Consider the following 22,275-nt stretch of genomic DNA (forward strand, 5'->3'; position numbering starts at 1 on the left):
TAGTTAGAAGGGTCCAGTTCTGGAGCTACAGCACCACAGGCTAAGTATGAACACCAACAATGTACTGTGTATTCCAGAAACCCAGAGATAAGGATTGAAGCAGTCTTTGGCATAGGTAAGGTAGAGAAGATATGCCTAACCCGATTTAAACACCAAGGTATATGCATGTGTTGAAGCATCACGGGGCATAGCATTAATCCGTATAGGTTTTAGATCTCTCTGTACCTTAAAGGAATGAAATGTAAAACCTGCAGTGGCAGAGAGAGGACAGTAGCAAAATCAATGCTATCATAAGGTAAGAGGCAGTAAAAAAGATCCTCCAGAGCACAGATACTCTCTTGTGAAAATTTAAAAGGTGATGCAAATCTGGACATTTGCTACTTCATTAAGATGGGCCTCCACAGATGAGTTCACTTGGTGAGAAGTCTTTCTCCACCTGCAGAGCATTACAGTGCAGCCTTCTCTTGCTTTCCCGAGGATCACCGTTCTTTCTGCTTGGCAAAGGCAGAGTTGATACACACGAAGCTACTCACAAGAATGTATCTAGGCACTCAGCTCACATTTTTCTTAAGTTATACCTTGGTTTGGAGATCAGCCAAGAGGAAAATGTATACCCCACTGAGTATATTTCCATGCTAATGTGCTTTCCCCGCCTGGTAAATATACGGGAAGGACAAATAACTGGGGAACCGGCATAGAGAACCAAAGATACTTTCCCACTGGCTGCCCCAGGACCCCTAAGTGTGGTTCATACTAGATTTAGAAAGGGAATGAAGGGGAGTCCAAGATGGCAGTGATCATTGTGCACTGGATCTGAGGGGCACAGGATCCGAAACTCTGAAATTGGTGAGTGGAGGGGCAGCTGAAGCCAGAACATAGACACTGAGGCTTCCTGGGTGAGAGGGGACAATTGTGAGATGGGACAGTTTGGATCCAGGTCACCCGTGGACATCTCCGGGGACTGAGAGTGGTGACTGTTCAGTCCCCCGCACTTCCTCTTGCTGCCTCCCTGCTCTGGGAGGTGGCCGCAGTGGTTGCTGCCCCAGACACAGGCCTCCTTGCTCGGTGGAGGCTGCAGTGGTTGCCCCAGGCACAAGCCTCCGCGATCACTGACTGAGACAGCAGAGGCCTTGGCAGTACAGGCCTCCCAGGTCTGGGGCTGCAGCGGCGGCTGTACAGGCCTCCCAGGACTGCAGCTCACCAGGACGGTGGCCAGCCCAGGCAGGAGCCTCTGTGCTCGCTTGGTGATTGAGACGGCAGAGGCGGCTGCCCCAAGCAGGAACCTCAGTGCTCCGTGACTGAGGCAGCTACCCCAAGTATGAGACTCCCCGCTTGGCAGCTGAACAGCGGACACCACTGAGCTGATGGATCTCCTGCACTCTCATTTGCCCCTCTGGGCCCAAATCAGAGAGTAGAGAACAGGGGGAACCATGTGCTTTCTGATTAGGCCTGCAAGCGAGTGAGTGTACCTTCAAGTGAGTGCATGCAGAGCCCCAGATCCAGGGTCCCTCTACGCTAGCAGCCAGTTATCAGATCCTTCCCACCCACGGCCCCACTGTGGGCAACATAGGGATCCTTGGGACAGCGTTCTCAACACTGAAGCCTCTACTGTGTGGGTCTACCAGTGGTGTCCAGGCAAACAATTCCCGTAGCCCAGACAGATCTGAATACCAGGAGGGCAGTAAGACAGGCCTGTAGGCCACTGAGGTATTCAGGGCACCTGCGAATGTGCATTGCCCTTGGGAATAGCGCCAGCACCCGCACCCCCTCTCACGCTTAAGCTCCACCCTTCCAGGCATCTGCACGTTCTAGCACCTGGTCCTTCAAGGCGTACTTTCATGTACACACCCGCACTTGTGCATGTGCACCTGCAACCTTCCTCCCTTAGCTACAGCTGAAACACCAGCACCCATTCTCAAACCAGTGGACCTCTCTCATCTTCCTGACAATTACTCTAGGCACCAGAGACAGATGGACCCTGTCTGAAGTACAGACTTCAGGAACAAACAGCCAAGGTTACAGATAAGCCGATGGCTGGAAGTTGGTGTAAAAACAAATCCAACAAAAATCAGGACATCATGGCTATACAAGCAACTCCCCATATCAATGGATATGCTAATTCTTCCGAAACACCGGAAAGTAATCTCAAATCTATGCTTATCCAGTTATTAGAGGCACATAAGGAAAAAATGAACAATGCTCTAAAAAAAATACAGGCAAATACAGCCAAACAAATAGAGACATATGTAGAGGCACAAGTAGTGTCATACAGAGAGAAAATGAAAACAAACAAAACAGAGGCCATCATGGAAAGACAGGAAACCACATTAAAACAGATGAAGAAATGGTACAAGACATGAAAACAGAATTAGAATCAATAAAGAAAACACAAACAGAGAAAACTTTGGAGCTGGAGAACTTAGAGAAAAGATCAGGAACCACAAAGGTAAGCATCACCAACAGGATACAAGAGATAGAAGAATCTTAGGTACCAAAGATACATCTCTCAAAGAAAAAGTGAAATTGGAAAAATTCCAAACACAAAACATCCAAGAAATCAAGGATGCCATGAAAAGACAAAATCTAAGAATAATAGGAATTGAAAAAGAAGATTCCAGGCTCCAAGGTCCAGAAAATATTTTCAAGAAAATCATAGAAAATGTTTTCAACTTAAAGAAAGAGATGTCCATAACCATACAAGAGACCTACAGAACATCAAATAGACTAGACCAGAAAGGAAACTCTTCACATCACATAATAGTCAAAACACTAAATAAACAGAACAAAGAAAAAAAGATTAAAAGCAACAAGAAAAAAAGGCCAAGTAACATATAAAGGTAGACCTATCAGAATCAAAACCAGACTTCTTAACAGAAAGTATGAAAGCCAGAAGGACCTGGGCAGATGTCAGGCAGACTCTAAGAGAACACAGATGCCAACCCAGACTACTATACCCAGCAAAGTTTTAAATCAACATAGATGGAGAAAACAAAATATTCTATGACAAAACTAAACTTAAACAATATCTATACAGCAACCCAGGCCTACAGAAGTCTTCCTTCTAATAAGAAGGAAAACTCCAATCCAGTGAAAACAACTACACCCAAAAAAACAGGGTATAGATAACATCACAACAAAAATTTAAAAGAAAACAAGCATAGAAGCACAGTAACACCTCCAACTCCACAATAAAAGGAACTAACATTCATTGGTCACTATTATCTATCAACATCAATGGACTCAACTCTCCAATAAAAAGACTAACAGACTGGTTGTGAAAACAGGATGCAACATTCTGCTGTATCCAAGAAACATACCCCTGGAACAAATATAAACACTACCTCAGAGTAAAGGGCTGGAAAAAGGTTTTCCAAGCAAACAGACCCAGAAAACAACCTGGGGTAGTTACCCTAATATCGAATAAAATAGATTTTCAACCAAAATTAATCAAAAAAGATGAGGAGGGGCACTTCATTCTCATCAAAGGAAAAGTATACCAGGAGGACATCACAATCCTGAACATCTATGCCCCAAATACAAAAGCACCTGCATTTGTAAATGAAACATTATTAAAGCTTACCTCACACATCGGTCCCAGCACCTTAATAGTGGAAGACTTCAACACTCCACTCTCACCAAGAGACAGATCATCTAGACAGAAGCTAAATAGGGAAATAATAACATTTACAGAGGTCGTAAATCAAATGGACGTAATAGATGTCTACAGAAATTTTCACCCAAACTCAAAAGAGTATACCTTCTTTTCAGCAACTCATGGAACCTTCTCAAAAAATTAACCATATAGCTGGGCACAAAACAAGCCTCCACAGATACAAGAAGATCAAAATAATCCCTTATTTCCTATCAGACCACCATGGCCTAAAACTAGATCTCAACAAAAACAGAAATAACAAAAAGCCTACATACACATGAAAAATAAGCAACTCTCTACTCAGTGGCAGCTTGGTTGGGGAAAAATGAAAAAGAAATTAGAGACTTCCGAAAAGTCAATGAAAATGAAGGCAAAACCTACCCAAACTTATGGGACATAATGATCGCAGTGCTAAAAGTAAAGTTCATTGTACTAAGTGCCACTAGAAAGAAGTTTGAGACATCTCATAGAAGAAACTTAACGGCACACCTAGAAAAAAGAAAAAGAAAAAGAAAGCCTTAGGGAAAAAAAAAGAAGCAGACACACCCAAGAAGAGTAGATGATTAGAAATAATCAAACTCAGAGCTGAAATCAATGACTCAGAAACAAAGAAAACAATTCAAAGAATCAGTAAGACCAAGAGCTGGTTTTCTGAGAAAATCAACAAGATAGACAAACCCTTGGCTAAACTAACTAAAAGGCAGAAAGAAACTATGCAAATCTGCAAAATCATAAAGAAAAACGGGGACATAACAACCAACACTGAGGAAATCCAAACAATCATTAGGTCTTACTACAAAAGCCTGTATGCCACAAAATCTGAAAATCTAAATGAAATGGACAATTTTCATTTAGATTCCATTTACCAAAATTAAATCAAGATCAGGTAAATAGATTAAACAGTCCTATATCACCAAAGGAAATGGCAGCAGTCATCAAAATTCTCCCTCCCAAAAAAGCCCAGGGCCAGATGGTTTCAGCGCAGAATTCTACCAGACCTTCAAAGAAGAGCTAACTCCAGTACTCTTCAAATGTTTCCACAAAATAGAAACAGAAGGAACATTACCAAACTCATTCTATGAGGCCACAGTTACCATGATACCCAAACCACAAAAAGACCCAACAAAAAAAGAGAACAGCAGACCTATCTTTCTTATGAACATTGATGCAAAAATATTCAATAAAATACTTGCAAACCAAATCCAAGAACACATAAAACAGATCATCCACCTTGACCAAGTAGGCTTCATTCCAGGAATGCAGGGGTTGTTCAATATATGGAAATCCATCAATGTAATTTACCACATAAACAAACTGAAGGAGAAAAACCACATGACCATCTCCTTAGATGCTGAAAAAGCATTTGACAAAATCCAACACCCATTTATGTTTAAAGTCTTGGAGAGATCAGGGTTATAAGGCACATACTTAAACATAGTAAAGACAATATACAGCAAGCCGATAGCCAACATCAAACTCAATGGAGAGAAACTTAAATCAATCCCACTGAAATCAGGGACAAAACAAGGCTGCCCACTCTCCCTGAATCTCTTCAACATAGTACTTGAAGTCCTAGCTAGAGCAATAAGACAACTAAAGGAGATCAAGGGGATACAAATTGGAAAGGAAGAAGTCAAAGTATCACTATTTGCAGATGATATGATAGTATACATAAGTGACTCCAAAAATTCAATCAGAGAACTCCTTTAGCTGATAAACACTTTCAGCAAAGAGGCTGAATGCAAAATTAACTTAAAAAAAATCAGTAGCCCTCCTGAATATGAAAGACAAAAGGGCTGAGAAAAGAAATCAGGGAAAGGACATCCTTCACAATAGCCACCAATAACATAAAGTATCTTGGGGTGACTTTAACCAAGCAAGTGAAAGACCTGTTTGAAAAAAAAAAAAAAACTTCAAGTCTCTGAAGAAAGAAATCGAAGAAGATAGCAGAAGATGGAAAGATCTCTCATTTTCATGGATCAGTAGGATTAACATAGTGAAAATGCCATCCTGCCAAAAGTAATCTACAGATTCAATGCAATTCCCATCAAAGGACCAACACAATTCTTTACAGACCTTGAAAGAACAATTCTCAACTTCCAATGGAAAAACAAAAAAACCCAGAATTGCTAAAACAATCATGCACAATAGATCATCTGGAGGTATCTCCATCCCTGATCTCAAGCTGTACTACAGAGTAATAATAAGAATTATGGATTAATGGAATCTAATATATGAGCCAGAAATAAATCCATACACCTACGGATACTTGATTTTTGACAAAGAAGCTAAACCATACAGTGGAAAAAAGGCAGGACCTTCAACAAATGGTGCTGGTCTAACTGGATGTCTACATGTAGAAAAATGCAAATAGATTCATATTTATCACCCTGTACAAAACTAAAGTCCAAGGGGATCAAAGACCTCAAAATACAGTAGCCACATTAAATCTTTCAGAAGAAAAAGTGGGGAAGAGCCTTGAACTCATTGGCACAGGAGACAACTTCCTCAACAGAACACCAACAGCACACGCTCTAAGAGCAACAATCAATAAATGGGACCTCATGAAACCGAAATGTAAAACAAAGGACACTGTCATCAGAACAAAACTACAGCCTACAAACTGGGAAAGGATCTTCACTAATCCTCTATCTGACAGAGGGTCATTATCCAGAATATATAAAAACTCAAGAAGTTAAACAGCAAAAATCACGTAATCCCATTAAAAAAATGGAAGACTGAATGGCAGAGAAACACTTAAAGAAATGTTCAATGTCCTTAGTCATCAGGGAAATGCAAATCAAAATGCCCTGAGATTTCACCTTACACCCATTGGAATGGCTAAAATTAAAAAGTCAAGTGACAATATATGCTGGCAAGGATGTGGAGAAAGGGGAACCCTACTCCCTTGCAGGTGGGAATGTAAACTTGTACATACACTTTGGAAATCAATCTGGCACTTTCTCAGAAAATTAGGAATACTACTACCTCAAGATACAGCCATACCACTCCTTGACATATATCAAAAATATTCACAAGCTGTACTATTGTACTATGCTCAGCTGTGTTCTCAACCATGTTCATAGCAGCTTTATTCGTCATAGCCTGAATCTGGAAACAACCCGGATGTCCTTCAGTTGAGAAATGGATACAGAAATTATGGTACATCTACAAAATGGAATACTAATCAGCAATAAAAACAAGGAAATCATGAAATTTGCAGGCAAATGGTGGGAACTAGAAAAGATCATCCTGAGTGAGGTAATCCAGAAGCAGAAAGACACACACGGCATATACTCATTTGTAAGTGGATATTAGATATATAATAAAGGCTAAAGATACTAAAATCTGTACACCTAACGAAGCTAAGCAAGGCGGAGGACCCTGGGTAAGATCCTCAATCCTCACTCAGAAAGGCAAAGGGGACGGACATCGGAAGAGGGAGAAAACAGGAAACAAGACAGGAGCCTAACACAAAGAGCCTCTGAAAGGCTCTACCCTGCAGGGTATCAGAGCAGATGATGAGACTCATAGTGAGAGGTCCAAAATTTGAAATTTAATTCCTGAGGCAACATGATTGTGGTCCTGGGTACAAGTTTAGACAAAAAACAAGCAAACAAAACAAAACAAAACAAAACATCTGGCAAGGTGAGATAGACCCACCCTGCTGCAGAAAAGTAACCAGGCTTGTGTTTGAGAGATACCTTTGCCGGGCAACCCACCCAGAGAGCCCCTAGCTATCTTCACATAGCCTGCTACTAAGAAATACCACAAGATGTGCCAATTGTTCCCCTTCCCTAGCAGAAGCAGATACCCTCCAGATGGACGGGCCAGGACCATTATGGCCTTGGTGCCTAAAATAGAGCAAAGATTGGAAAAGGCTTGGAATTTCCCAGCCTGTGGATTTGCCCTTTAAAAACCCTGTTCCCTCAGATTTCAGGGCTGCATACTTCTCTGTGTTCACAGGGAACTTGTGGCCCGAGCTCAAGCTTGTATCAAATAAACCCTCTTGTGCTTGCAGCAGAGTTGATTCCTGGTGGTCTTTGGGGGGGGTTCTCACAAACTGGGCATAACATTTGGGGGCTTGTCAAACTTTGGGCATAGTGCAGGGAATCTTATGAAAGAATGGGGAGATAGAAAGACCTGGAGGGGACAGAAGTTCCTCAAGGAGAGCAACAGAACCAAAATATCTGGGCAAATGGGTCTTTTCTGAGACTGGTACTCTGACCATGGACCATGCATGCAGATAACCTAGAACCCCTGCACAGATATAGCCCATGGCAGTTCAGTGTCCAAGTGGGTTCCATAGTAATGGGATCAGGGACTGTCTCTGACATGAATCAGTGGCTGTCTTTTTGATTACCCCTCCCTGAGGGGGAAACAACCTTACCAGGCCACAGAGGAAGACAATGTAGCCAGTCCTGATGAGACCTGATAGGTCAGGGCCAGAGGGAAGGGGAGGAGGATCTCTCCTATCAGTGGACTTGGTGATGCGCATGGGAGGAGATGAGGGAGGGAGGATGGGATTGGGAGGGGACAAGAGAGGGGGCTACAGCTGGGATACAAACTGAATAAACTCTAATTAATAAAAAATAAATTTAAAAAGTAATAAAAATGTAATAACCATTAAAAAAAGAAAGGGACTGAAGATGATTTAAAAGGACAAGATGATATATGAGACAAAGCTTAATTAACATTTTGATATGACTCACTTCAGCTTCTCATTGAGGAAAATTCTACAGTCTTCACTAAGAAGGAGATACTGAGAGCACCATGTTTCCTTTAGTCTTGCTTCTGCCCCTTTTATAAGGTGTAGCTGTTGTTCATTGATTTTCACATTGAGCATCTGAGCTCAACTTGTTATTGGATTAATTTCTGTGTGAGCTCTATGCATTTGTTACACGCATGAGAAATTATCTTCCCAAGAATGGATTGAACCACCACATTCTCCCTTTGGTTGGTCCCAGAGATAGTAAAAACCCACACAGCAGCTGAACAGACTTTGTCAGATTAGCAAAGAGGTCATCTACTATTTTCATATTTCCAGTCATCTGTAGATAGTGATTTATTTTGTGTGCCTGGCCCTTTGAAGGACTCTATATTTGCCCTTCAGTGTCAGATGGCTCTTGGACTTGTGGGAATAGGAATGGAATTTTTATATCAGCAGAGGCTGAGAGAGTGGAGGATTGGGGAGTAGGGAGGAGGAGGTCCAGCTGGAAGAAGAACAGCATCAGAGAAGACAGTTTGTGCAGGAAGAAAGAAGAGAGAGAGATGGACAGAGAAAAGACAAGAAAAGAGACTGAGCAGAGTGAAAATTGGAGACAGCTGAAAGTGAATTAGGCTAGCAGAGACTAGAAGGCAGTTGGTGACAGTTGATCTAAGAGAAGCTGAGCTGAGTCAGAGAAGATATTTTTAAGAGACAGGTAGGACAAGAACCCAAACAAAGTAGTTTCATAGCAAAAAAGAGGAAAAAAAATTAGAAAAAAATTGTACAAAGAGAAAGCTACACATCTGCTCATGTATTTCTCAGAAGAACAAATACAAAATGCACTTGATTTAATATATATATTAAGAAACCCCAAGCCTCTTGAACTCCTTGTTTATTGGGCTCAGAAACATTTGTCTGTTAAATATTCAGTCATGCCCCAGTGCCAGGAACATGAATGGAGCGTGCCTGATTAACTGTAGCACAGCATATGTACACTGAAGAGGATGATTTCCCCAAGGAGCCTGCACTTCCTTTGTTAAGCTACATTTCTTAGAAGGACGTGCAGATGGGCATTTGGACAATCATTTCTGGATGCACAGAGCGGATGGCTCTTGCTGAGCTGTAATTTTGAAAAGATAATTTTAATGACTCTTGAGGGCCACTGACTTAGGGCAGATGGGACCCAGTTTCTTTGAACCATAACTTTCATCTTGAATGAGTCAGGACAGAGCTCATTTTAGCTTTTGTAAAAGTGGATGATCATATTTATCTAAAGAAAAGAAGTCTATAACATTCTTAACAATTCTGTAATAAAACACATCTGCAATATTGTAAGCTCACCTTTGATGGCAGTCTTGAATTGCAATCTGGTCATCGGAAGTTTTTGGCCAACATTTTAAATGTGCTAACTGACAACCCCTTTAAGCTAGACAACAGTGCTGGCAAACAGCTGAGAGAGTAGAGATACTTATGTTGTTGAGGAAAGAGCATAGTTATCTGGACAAATCATAGCAATATAGTTACAAAAATGATCACTTAATTTCTTCTTTCATGATAACAAGACAGGCCATTCCAGTGTGTCTTAAATGTCTTCACTGAAACCATCTCCAAACAAGATTTCTACTTCTTGGCTATTATTGGAAACTATCAAAGTAATAATATAGTTCTTTGTGAATGACAAGAAAAATGATAGCAGTGTCTTCCACTTCGGTTTACTAGTTAGTAAGCAAAGTGAAAGGAAGGCAGGACAGTCCTTAGCAAGTCACTAACCTTCACATTGTCTGAAACTACGCTGAGCAAAATTCTTTTTGTACACTATTGTAATTTTTCTGTAAGGCAGTGACTGTATGATGGGAAAGTACAAGCATATGAATATTGGAGAAGTAATAACATTCCTGAAACTGTTCAAGTCAAATTACATTTTCCAACAAGGTAGATTTGATAAGTCTTTTAACTCACAACACTTTAAAGAGTTCTTACAGAACGTTCCATCTAAAACCAAATATTGATCTGTAAGATGTGTAGTTTCTACCAAAAATGGCACAATGTTGGGTTTTAAGTGGAAAAGTGATTTATGCCTTGTTCAGCTCCTATACAGCAGTTGATAGTCTAGACGCTTTTTCAGAAGCGTCTCAGTAATAATAAAGACATGCCAATATGAATAGGCCAAAAGGATTATTCACACAAAATAAATACTAGATTTGTCTGGCATGTTATTCTGGAGAGGACACTGCATTGTAATTCATAAAATACAGGGACAATATGTGGGGCAATATATTTAAAACACCCTTCCACTTTCCTAAGACATACACTGACATTTAAGTTTTCAAAGACTGCACAGAAACGTAAAATGTCACATGTGGATCAAACGTCCTTTCCATTCTATGTATACAGATGTGTGGAAGAGCTAATCAAAGGGCTATAGAGGTGACTGACTCACTATAACCCAGTAACATGTTCTATTAGGAATAATCATAAAGGGAAATATCTAAATCACCGAATGTAAAAAATAGCTTGAAAGTAACAGGATGAGGAAAGAACTAACACATGTATTTAACAACGTCGTTTACACATATTTGTTCCTTTCAGGTTTCCATACAGTGGATGGAAAGATGGTGTTGAAGATTTCCCCCCTAATCTAAATGTGACAGGAGGTCAGTCTATATTCCGTTGTATCCCAAATGCATCTTTCAGGGGGCAAATGTTCCAATCTGAATTGTTGTACAGGGTGAGTGGGTGGCTTTGAAACCATCTTCATCAATATGTGCTACACAGCCCTAGTTGGGTGGTGGAAAATGACAGTACTATAGCTCTATATAAAACTAAGTTAGGGGAATACTGAAACATTAAAGCTAGTACAAATTGCAAACCAGGTACATCTACTAGTCATGCTGTGAATAATGATGAAACGCCAAATGGCTTCTTTCAGATGCTGAGACAGTATGCAAGCCCTGTGTTTTAATAGCCTCCCTGAATTTACATGGTAGTTTCAATTTTATAGCTCGTCATGAAATATACTTCTGTAATGTGCTTTTCAAATAAAAGGCACAACTTCAAAATTAATTGAGCACCGGCCTATCAGTATATATGGCAGCCTAGGGGATAAAATACACACCAAGCAGTGAGTACAAGAGGATATTTTAAAAACTCACACTTTTGAGGCTCTCATACTGTGATCTCAGATGTGGATTAATTAATTAAGGTAGTACCACCTAAAATTATAAAGACAATATATCACCAGAATCTTATTTTAATTAGTTTTTACTATAGAATGTGTTCTTTTCTTTTGTCATAAGAACACGATATGATTTCACTTGGTTTATATGTTACTGAATTTGAACTAATTTCTCCTTAAATATCACTCACTTGTCAAACATTATATAAATCTTTTAATTATTGAGTATGTTTCAAGTATAGTAAATAACATAATTATCACCTATTTGTATACTAAAATATTAGTATTTTCCTTAATTATAATTATATTATTCTAAAGATGTAACATTCTAAAGCAATGTAACTAACATTAAGGATGTTATCTAAACTCATCTTTCTCAAAACTTGGAGATGTATATAAAATAAACAATGCAAAAGATAATTCAATTTCTATGGCTGATACAATCAATAAATAAGAGAAACTTTCCTGCAAGAAAATATGACATATTCCCAGCAAACAGCAAACAAAGAAGGAAATCAATTTTGTAGTTACACTTACGTAAATGAAGGTAGTCCAGTTTTTATTTTTTAAAAAGTTTAATATCTTACTGTCTATCTTATTAGTGTCTCCGACCCCATGACATGTCAAGGCCTGTCTCTTCCCTGATGGTACTCTTAGGAAACTCTGACTGACAGTGAGCCAGGCATGTGTTAGCAGTAAGATGGTCCCAGCACAGACTCCAGCCATATGCTACTGGCCACACAGGCGTGAACAGGGAGGGAACAGACTGCTATGCAGTCAGAGCTTCAGAAGAATGCATTATGAATTTAATTTCCATTTCAGTAGTTACTAATAAATATGTTTTTGTGTAATAAATATTGAAGGGCATCAGAAGTAGAAGAGATAATAGAAGAAGAATGCACATAAAGTGATATCAAATTTAAACCCACAGAGCCGAAAGCCTTCACTTCCTCAAAGTACTTGATTGCTTGAGGCTTATGTGTCTGTCCCACAGACAGAGAGGCTAAGTTTCTCATGACATGCTCTTTCCGGGCAGTTCCTCATAAAACTGCTTTTATTATTTCCCAGAGAACTGCTATTTCTCATCTGTCAGGGCATTTCCACCAGTAAAGTACGTTTTTTGGTAAGTAAGAAAGAAGGATGGTTTTAGGATAATCTCTGTGCATTAGTTGTGTTTGTATTGTTCAACTGTTGCTTTCCGTACCAGTAGAGAGCTGAGTACAGGCTGGACTTTGGTATTGTTATTTTCATGAAGTATCACCTGTCTCAGTGTTTTGTAAACATCTTTTTTATCACCTTCTGATTGGTTTAATAAAGAGCTAAATGGCCTACACTAAAGCAGGAGAGAGTATCTGGGACTTCTGGGTAGAGATAGAAACTCTGGGAAAGACTCAGGCATCTAAGGTTTGCCAGCTGGATATGAAGGAAGAAACAGGCGCTGGTACTGAGTAGAGGTAATGAGCCACATGGCAGAACGTATGTTAGTATAAACGGGTTAAATTAGGTAATACTAGCTAGTTTGGAACAAGCCTAAGCTAAGGTCAAGTTTCATATATTAATAAAAAGTCTCCGTGTCACTACTTGGGCGGCTGGTGGGTTGAGACAGTCCGGCAATAACTGGAGCCCAACGTGGCGGTAAGATGGCGCTGTGTGCTCCTTGGAAAGACACAAGTCTATCCTTTGTATGTATGAAATGGTATGAGTCAACTGACCTGTTTGGCCAAATAATACCTTAGAAGTGACAATGCGAGATGGAGAACCTATTAGATGCTGAAGACAAAGGTATGCCTAATACCAGCACTTAACATGGTGGCCTGAAATGCACTGTATTTAGCTTATGTATTACTTCAGCACATGAAGAAGCAGGATATTATTTAAGGAGGATTCTACATATATTTAGTTGAAAAAATTCATTAAGAGATATAAAACCTGTAATTACCACTAAAGCTGTAAGCAAAGCCCCCATACTCTCCGCTGGCTCTGCACACAGGAGGCGTGGACCTAATCTACAGCGCACTGTCCACAGGCCATGCTCGCTCAGTTAGTCATTTCAGAAAGGCTGGAAGCAGGCATAAGAGGTTTTCTAATTATTTCTATGTCATGTTCTTTGCACAGGTTTTCTTAAACTTTGACTATGGTGCTTTGGAAATGTTTCTTTCTCACATATGAACTGCCACTGTTGAGAATAGAGATAGATATGTGCAGGAGGATATGGGTAAAGTGCTTGCCTGACAAGCCGGAAGACCTAAATTTGAGCCCGAGAACTCACATAAAAAGTGGGGTGAGGTGGCTCATGGGAAGGCATAGACAGGCCTGCCAGCCTGCTTAGTGAGCTCTGGGGCAGGGACGGACCATACCTCAGAAAGGAGAACAGGGGGAAATGACACCCGAGGCCTGCACTCGTATTGTACACAAGTGTACCCAATACACACAAACTACAAATATTCACACCCATAGGCGGGACACATGCCCCCAGATTCATTTCACACAGAGATAGTCACAGTATTTAGTTTCTAAACAAACATCTCTAAACCAAATTCAGTTTAAGTTTCCAAAAATTTCTAAGAAAACTTTTTATCAGTTTACTAGCAACATATTTATATTCTAAATCCCAGAAAAACACCTCTTGTAAGGAAAGTCCCACTACTAACTCATGATTCATTATCTAAACTTTAATTGCCACACTCTTGAAATTCTGGGACCATATGGTAAATAATGAGTCCTAATAGGTCTAAGGTGAAAAGATGGCATGGGAGGAAGGAGCCAGAAAAGTGTCAATTCTGGATGCTTAGCAACACAGTACCGCCTCCCCAGAGACCCTGACTTTGGCTGTCAGCTTTGCAGTGGTCTTGCTATCATGTACTCAACTATAAATTATTTGTAATTCTGTGAGGCAAAGATTTAAAAAAATATAAACAACTGAAAAACTGGCTTCCATAATTAAACATAAAACTGGCTGTTAATAATTAAAAAAAAAAAACACAGAAATTTTTAGTTACCATGACAACCTGATGGAACTGTTGAGTGACATAGCAATCTGCTGCATTTTTATAAATAGCAATTGATTTCCCCTCTTTCATTCCAACACGTTTTAATGCTTATTGGCACGAATGGGACACCGTGCTTTAAGCCTATTTTACTCATCAAGTTGTGTACCTCTTCGCTGCTGTCGCTGCCATAAAAATCGTCTTCCAACCTGGTGTCTCTCCTTGTCAATCTGTTGTCCTCCTTTCGGTCCAGAATAAACGGGCACACCTTGGCGAACATATCATGACTTTTCCCATGAGGCACTGATCTTGGTCTAGATGAAAAGGTGAAAATGTCCTTGGGAGACATCTGTGTTTCCTCTGCCTGTTCAGGTTCACTGTCCTTGCTGGTTTCCAGCCACAGGTGTGAAGCCACGCATGAGTCCCCATCCATGAGTGAAGACTGACTGACACATGCTGGCTCAGAGGTCGGGTTAGCAGTTTCAGGAAATACCCACTCATCTACATTGGGGAAAGATGGTAACAAGAGAGTTGTTCCATTTGGTGTTCTTTTATTAGGTAGTTAGATAACATTTCTTGTTGAAACAGAGTTTATCAAATGAGGCAGAAGCTAGGGGAGAAAATTTCTCCACCATCTTGTGTCTTGCTAAACAGTTACCCACAGAACAGTGCCCATGGCCACAGGCAACTCATTTACACTTCCTCTCCACTTGAGTTGAAACCCTGGCCAGGAAATCTGTAAGTCTGAAATAATTATCACCTGTCTTGCAGCAAGTTCTTTATAGCACAACCTCATTAATTTGACATCCAGTGAGGGAAGTTGTCCAAATTTAAAAGAACTTGAGTTACTAATACCTCCCTTTTTACCACAGGAAGACAGAGCACAGTACGTAACAAGCTTTTTTAAACAGACCATCTGGTCATTGTGTGGGTTACGAATCAAGGAAACCATGGAAGGATGACTGATGGTCTGTCCGTCTGTTTCTCTGCCTCTCGTTGGTTCAAATAATTTACAGACTAAGCTGAGCAGATATTGCAAGCTAAATCACCAGAAGTACTGTTAACCTGAGTGTGGTTTCTGAAGTTTGAAATACAATTTTATATTTAATTTTAGAAGACATTTTGATATCTATTTTGTTATTTTCTTTAAAAATTCTGCATATGACTGCTAAGAAAGTTTTTTTAATCAACTATTTCAAAAACCTTCCATCTTTTGTACCACACTGAAGTAGGTTTTCTAATTATGATTTTATGCATTGTGAGAGGGCAATATTTATGGGAAATGCAATTAAAGACAATGCTGCACTTTTTCTCCCTGCATTTTCTCGGTGGTGGGGCTTTCGCCTATTCTGCACGGCCATGAGGTGGACGGAGTGATATATGCTGGATCCTGTCATCTATTGCAGTTATGATCACAATGAAGGTAACCACAGGCCACCTAAGATTTACCAACTACAAAGCCATACTCTAAAAGCAAGACCCAGAAACCTCTTACAAAAAATGACATTGCTGACACAATGGAAAATAGTTCAAAACTACATTCATTAGTTTGTTACCATGGACTACTACTGTTGCACAAAATGACTGGGTGGTAAAGGGTTGATAAAATATGTTAGAGAAAGACTTGTGTTTATAGGTCCATGGCCAGAGCAGGCCACATCTACTTCATCTTACCACCTGCCCAGAGGTATGGGCGGTCTGAGTCCGTGTGAGCAAGCAAAATGAACTCATGGATGGGACACTCCTATTTGGGGCAGGAGACGGTTTTGCCTGGGGCTAGGCACTTATTGGGATTTTGGAAACCTATGAGTACTCTGAAACAGTATCTTCAACCCTGGATTGTACAAAGTGGCTTTGGGGATGCAACATTTTTGGTAACAATAAAAAGATTCTGAATATGCATCACAAACTAATTCAGAATACAAAGCACTGTGAATGCCAGGTGTTTCTGATGGCACTCGCAGACGCAGCCCAAATGCTGAACTCACCACGTGGGCTTGCCATGCCATCACACCACAATTCCGACAAATGGCGTCTGAAACATCCTGGCTTGGATCTGAGGCTGCTATGAATGGTAGTATTTTTACTGGACACATAAAGCTTCCTGTTCTTTGTTTTTCTTTTTCTTAATTTTTTTTTTCAAGACATGGTAACTCTGTGTTGATCTGGCTATCCTGGGACTCACTATATAGACCAGGCTGAATTGCAACTCACAGAGACCCACCAATTTCTGTCTCTGGAGGGGTGTGTACCACCATGTCTGGTCTCAGAATGTTTAACTTGAAAAATTATTGTTTTAGTTGCTGGCTTGAGCTTAACGATAAGAAAAATCACTGAGTGAAATGTCGCTCAGGATTGGGAGAGAGTTTCTGGTAATTTATGAAATAGTCCTTTCATGCTGTTAGCAGTGACTGCACCATTTGTAAAGTGCCTCCATTTTGGTTAAACAACCACAATTCCAAGAACTTAAGTAACTTGGTTCCAAGTTGATAATACATACATACATGCATATACATACATATGTATATGTGCATTTGTTTGTTTGTTTATTTATTTATTTCCCTGACCTATTGATCCCAGAAACAATTGAGAGATGCCTGGTGGTGGCTTGGTATTTTTCATCACGGCAGACACCCTATCTCCCTAGTTACCCGCAGCAGAAGCTAACTGCAGGCTGAGACCTTTCAGTCTCCTTGCCCTTTCCTTGTTCTTGTCCAGAAGGCACCCAGCCTGTAGCCTGGGTCTGAGTCTTATATTAGGGACCCCTTTTGTAGGTTTTCTCCTGAATAAGGCCTATGTTGTCCTCCTCAATTTTCTCAGCCTTTTGTCTGTTCTTAGAAATACTATGTATTCATGTGAAGTAGCAATTTCAGCATTGACAATTATAAATACAAAAATATCAATCAGCCCTGAAATATGCTGACAACACTCTATGTCTTCCAATGTATATTTGGTCACCATCAATCTCATTAGTATTTGAATTTGCTTTCCACTTTAAAATAGTGTAAAAGTATATGTACATATCAATTAATTATTTGAAAATAAATTTCTTTGGAAATACTATTATCACAGATGGTTGATTCGTATGCTTGTTTTATTTACATTATACACTTGGTGCTTTCTAAAATTTCATGGGCAAAGCCTAAGGCTGAAAGTGGTTATAAAAGCCAATGTGCTATGTTATGTACGTGGATGTGTGAGGCAAAGGACCAGAAAGGATTCTGGGAATTTTCACTATTCAATTAGACAATTTTTTATGATCTACTTGCCAAACGTTATTAACTGTCAAAAAGTCAAAGTAAGAGGAGTGTTTTACACCAAAGTAATACTAATTATCTCACCACCCCAAGCTTTTCTTGAATCTGTACTTTTACCTCAAGTATTTCCATATCAATTGTAATGAATAATTTCGTGTGTTTTCTTAGAGAAATATGTAAATTACCGTGTAATCACAATATTGCAGCAAACAAGATAAATGCAAGAATGATCACCTAAACATCTAATTAGTTTTTCTACACAGTCAGATTTATGCTAGAGACACTAATTGCGCCTAACATTTTAATGAAGGTTTCAACACTGCATAAATAAGACTGACAAACTACAAACAATTTTCATTTATTTTCCTTCTCCCTTTGCTCAAAAACAATTTGCCTTTGTAAAAGGAGCAAACACCTGCTCGGCAAGATATGTTGATGGGCTCAGTGCTCTCTGTTTATACAGAGAACAGGAATACCACAGAAGATGGGCTTGGGGGAGGGGCCAATGTGAGGGCAAGGCTTCAAAGTTTTAAAGTTTCATTTTTGAATGGGACAACTGGAGTATTAAAATACTCTCCCATATATTAAAGTTTGATATAAAATTGAGGTTAAGAGGGAAATTTACAAAATATGATACATTTCAACAAGTAATTATATCATCATTTTTTTTAAATGACTGAGTTTGAAATATTTGGGTTACAGTAGCCTCAATCAAGGGCTCTGTGGGGACATGCTAGAGAAAGCTCTTTCTCTGGTCAGGATGGAAGGCTTGGCATTCCAAGCTACTCAGAATACATCAGAGGTAAGCCAGATGGACAGGTCACTCACCTGGCTCATGGACCAACTCTGAGGAAGGCAGGACCACTCACCCCTAGGGACATGAGTCCACCTTACACCATGATAAAGACAGAGGTGGAATAATTAACCATTCAATGAAATAATGTACTTTTGCACTGAAGAATGCCCGCTCCCTAACACTATGAGGCTGCTTGTCTCCTACTTGGCTGACCTTCATGGTGGCTTAAGTCAAGCATCACGGCTTTTTTCCTTATCTTTTATTTGTAATAGCCAGAAGCTGGAAACAACCCAGATGCCCCTCAACTGAAGAATGGATGCAGAAATTGTGGTACATCTACACAATGGAATATTACTCAGCAATGAAAAATAAGGAAATCATGAAATTTGCAGGTAAATGGTGGGACCTGGAAAGGATCATCCTGAGTGAGTTGTCCCAGAAGCAAAAAGACACACATGGTATAGACTCACTCATATAGACATACAACATAGGACAAACCCACTAAAACCTGTGCATCTAAAGAAACTAAGCAAGAGAGAGGACCCTAACTAAAATGTCCAATCCCCATCCGGAAAGGCAAAGAGGATGGACATCAGAAGAAGAAGAAAACAGGAAACAACCTAGGAACCTACCACAGAGGGCCTCTGAAAGACTCTGCCCTACAGACTATCAAAGCAGATGCTGAGCCTGATGGGCAACTGCTGGGCAGAGTGAATGGAATTTTATGTAAGAAGTGGGAAATAGTAAGAGCTGGAGAGGACAGGGTCTCCACAAGGAGAGCAACAGAACAAGAAAATTTGAACACAGGGAACTTCCCAGAGACTCATACTCCAACCAAGGAAGTTTCATGGAGATAACCCAGAACCCGTGCACAGATGTAGCCCAGGGCAGTTCAGAATCCAATTGGGTTACATAGTAATGTGAAGAGGGACTGCCTCTGACATAATCTGATTGGCCTGCTCTTTGATCACCTCCCCCTGGTGGGGAGCAGCCTTACCAGGCCATAGTAGAGGACAATACAGCCACTTTTGACGTGAACTGATGGACTGAGATCAGAAAGGAGAGGAGATCCTCCCCTATCAGTGGACTTGGGGAGTGGCATGCATGCAGAGGAAGGAGGGAGGGGCTTATGGGGGGATGCAGAATGAATAAAGTGTAATTGATGAAAAATTAAAAAAAAAAAGGGAAAAAATAATTTAAGAACCTTAAATGACTTTCAAAAGTGGAGGAAAACATGGAGTTAGTCAATTTACATGGAGCATGTCTCGCCCCTGGGGGCAATGGTCTCCTGAACCTACTCAGACCTCGGACACTACCACTGCTAGTTCTAGAACTGATGCAGGATGTTCCAACGAGGGGGTTAAGGCTTCTCATAATATTTCCTATAAGCCCACACCTGTTTGTTTATATCCCCCATTTTTATTCATTATTAGCCATTTTTATTCATATTAGAGCCAAGTAATTGAGGTAATAATACTTGCTTTTTTGCCCAATGCTGCAATGCTAGTGAATTTAGGTATGCCCTGGTTACTCGCATGCCTCACTGGGTGCCTGTGCCCGTTGATGCCCCTCATGCCATGACTCTCTTCAGACAGAAAAGGGATCTTGGAACTACAGCCGCCATTGTTACTGCCATCTCATTGGCGGCTGTTGGAGCTACCACCTCAGCATTAGCCATGAGTCATACTGGACAGACTGCTCAGACCCTGAATAATCTTTTAGCCAATGTAGCTCATGCCTTAGATGTACAAAAAGGAATTAATACTCAACTAAAAGGAGGCTTGATGGTGTTCAATCAGAGGATTGACCTCGTGCAGGAGCAAATTGATACCCTATGGCAAATCGCTCAACTTGGCTGTCAATGAAAGTATGCTGGACTTTGTGTCACTAGCATACAACATGAGAATTTTTCCTGTGCTGCAAATCTGTCTAAACAATTGTCTAGCTATATTTTAGGTAATTGGACTGGAGAATTCGATACTACGATGGAGCAGCTGAGAGTGGCCATTATCACGGTAAATTCTACCAGAGTGGACGCAGGACTAGCCACAGGATTATCACCATGGATTGCTGCAGCCATGAATCATCTGAAGGAATGGGCGGGCATGGGAGCATTAGCAGGCCTTCTGGTGTTGGTCTCCTTGGTTTGCCTGTGGTGTATATGCAAGATTAGAGTCTCACAACAGCGTAATGCAGCCATGATCATTCAGGCCTTTACAGCCATTGAAGCAAGACAGTCTCCCCAAGCATGGTTGGCTACCATAAAAAGCTAAAATGTTACGCTCAGGATGCGAGGCTAAGCACTGCACTCAGGGTCAGCTGCTTTCGACCCAGAGAAGAGCATGTCTGATTGCATGCGGGTTGATGCCCCAGGTCCCGCCTCTGAGAAAAAGGTATCGGACGGGTCTGATGCTCTTTGGGTGGATGACACCTAAATGAACATAGGTACAAAGTCCCAATTTATTTCTAATATCAGAGATCAGACCTCTACTCTTGCCTGATGTGTCTAAAACAAAAAGGGGGAACTGTAGAGAGCTGCGTAATGCCTCGCCTTAAAGGTAGAGCTGGTTTCCGCCTTCCACCTTCCCGATGGTGAGTGCTCTCTGTCACAAACAACTCCATATTTGGCTAAGGCTGAGGATCTGGCTTGCTTCCATGTATGTGGACCTATCTGCATTGCCCACATGGCACGCTGGGTTTGGCTACCCAGAGGCTATTTAAGCTGTGGGCTGGCTTTCCCCAGGGTCAGATGATTGTTCAAGGTTCCTGAATAAACTGCATTGAAAAAAAAAAAGAGATGCAACAAGAAAAACAAAACAAAACAAAAACTGTCTTCCACAGAAATGGTGCTAAGATTTATAGTTTGACTGCCTTGGGGGTTTTCTTTCAAACTCTCATAAAATTGTTCCTAAGTTTTCATTTAAGCCCATTCCAAATTTTTTTTTCTTTTACAATTTATTCACTTTATAACCCCACTGTAGCCCTCTCTCTCAACTCCTCCCTGCCCCACCCTCCCTCCCTCTTCCAATCCTCTTCTCCTAGTCCACTGAAAGGGGAAGTCCTCCTCCCCTCCCATCTGACCCTAGCCTATCAAGTCTCTTTATTAACGAAACTATGAACCTTAAGACAGGACTCTCATTTTCCTGGTAACATGTGACAATGGTAGTAGAACTCACAAAATTTTCCAGTAATATTTGGAATGATTATATTTTGTGAATACTAAGGACGCCAACCTGCTTGATCAGGAGCCTGGGGTTCTGGAGTGCTAGAGCTCACTGGCTCCGTCCTCAAAGGCTGTGTGTTACTGTTGAAGGTGGTATCTTCTTCATCTTCATTTCCGTTATTTCCCAAGGAACTACCTTTATTGAAAGAAACATTTATTATTCTGATATTTATTAAAAGTTGCTTTTGAAGGGTGGTATTAATTTTGTATATTTTTCATCTAGTTATTTAAAAACAAATGAGTGGTATCCTTATAGTTCATGTGCATTTTTTAAAAAAATAGTTGAATGGTTTACGATAAACTCTGTTGTATTTTTGTACAGCCTTACCTTAAAATACTTTGATATTTGCACAGGGACATTTTCGGTTTAAATTTTACAGTATGTAATAAAAAGAATTAAAAAACTCCTATAATTTTAAAGGGGTCTTATATTTTTTTCTTCGATTCTACAGAATAACTAGATTATAATTCTTTTAA

At 40.3% G+C, this 22,275-nt stretch overlaps 1 protein-coding gene across 2 annotated transcripts in view; it reads right to left on the reverse strand.

The window, feature by feature from the left end:
• Cfap20dc (CFAP20 domain containing) overlaps positions 1 to 22,275 on the reverse strand; it is a 245,936-nt gene that overhangs the window by 89,138 nt on the left and 134,523 nt on the right. For both annotated transcript variants that reach the window (XM_060390940.1, XM_060390941.1), the window contains exons 11-12: positions 21,809 to 21,934; positions 14,692 to 15,023 (exon numbers count right to left, since the gene is read on the reverse strand). In XM_060390940.1, the coding sequence (XP_060246923.1) occupies positions 14,692 to 15,023; positions 21,809 to 21,934 (458 nt within the window). The remainder of the gene's footprint in view (positions 1 to 14,691; positions 15,024 to 21,808; positions 21,935 to 22,275) is intronic.

The sequence above is a fragment of the Meriones unguiculatus genome, chromosome 9 (assembly GCF_030254825.1).
Source record: "Meriones unguiculatus strain TT.TT164.6M chromosome 9, Bangor_MerUng_6.1, whole genome shotgun sequence".
NCBI classification, from domain to species: Eukaryota; Metazoa; Chordata; class Mammalia; order Rodentia; family Muridae; genus Meriones; species Meriones unguiculatus.